Raw genomic sequence first — 979 nt, forward strand, 5'->3', positions numbered from 1 at the left:
TGCCCCGTGGCCTGTTGAGAACAGCGAGATGTGTGAGAATCCAGGACAGTGTCAAGGCCCGGAGGAGACTAGATGTCGGCTGGTGAGAACAGGAGCCGTGGTTGGCAAACTGCGGCTCGAGAGCCACAGGCGGCTCTTTGGCCCCTTGAGTGTGGCTCTTCCTAAGCCTTAGGAGGACCCTCATTAAGTGAATAACAATGTACCTACCTATATAGTTTCAGTTTAAAAAATCTGGCTCTCAAAAGAAGTTTCAATCCTTGTGCTGTTGATATTTGGCTCTGCTGACTAATGAGTTTGCCGACCACTGGACTAATGCAAACATCTGGCTTCTCCATACCCGTGCCAGCCCCTGAACTTGGCCAATGTGGTCCGACCCTGGCTAACCTTGGGTTTGCTTTAAGAATAAAATGTATGAACCAGGAGGTCAGGGTTCGATTCCCCGTCAGGCCACATGCCCGGGGCTGTGGGGCGTGCAGGAGGCAGCCGATCCGTGATTCTCTCTCCTCATGGATGTTTCTCTCTCTCTGTCCATCTCCCTTCCTCCCTGAAATCAATAAGACATTAAAAAAAAATTAGCCTGCTCTGTTTGGTCAACCATTGCATGACCTCACCCCTAATGCCCGGGCAGGGCCCGACCCGACCCCACCCCCGTGTGAGAACAGGGGTCCTTCCGGAGCGGGCTCTCCCCCGGCCGCGGCTCACGGGCCTCCCGTCTCTCAGATCTCGTACCTGGGCTACCTGCTGCTGTTCAACTACATCATCCTGGTGCGCATGGAGCGCTGGCCCTGCCTGCAGGAGTGGGTGGTCATCGCCTACATCGTGACCCTGGCCCTGGAGAAGGTCCGCGAGGCAAGTGCTCCCGCACCCGCCCCGCCCACGTCCACCGACTGCAGCTCACACGCAATTTCTTTCTTTATTTTTTAAACCAGTTTCCTTCCTTCCTTCCTTCCTTCCTTCCTTCCTTCCTTCCTTCCTCACT

At 55.1% G+C, this 979-nt stretch overlaps 1 protein-coding gene across 1 annotated transcript in view; it reads left to right on the forward strand.

Moving 5' to 3' along the window:
* The first annotated feature begins 72 nt into the window (after positions 1-72).
* The window catches only part of LOC106726896 (transient receptor potential cation channel subfamily M member 1-like), a 12,813-nt gene continuing 11,906 nt past the window's right edge, over positions 73-979 (forward strand). The window contains exons 1-2 of the mRNA XM_014543566.1: positions 73-82; positions 629-849. Of these exons, the coding sequence (XP_014399052.1) occupies positions 73-82; positions 629-849 (231 nt within the window). The remainder of the gene's footprint in view (positions 83-628; positions 850-979) is intronic.

The sequence above is a fragment of the Myotis brandtii genome, unplaced genomic scaffold (assembly GCF_000412655.1).
Source record: "Myotis brandtii unplaced genomic scaffold, ASM41265v1 scaffold329, whole genome shotgun sequence".
Classification (NCBI taxonomy): Eukaryota; Metazoa; Chordata; class Mammalia; order Chiroptera; family Vespertilionidae; genus Myotis; species Myotis brandtii.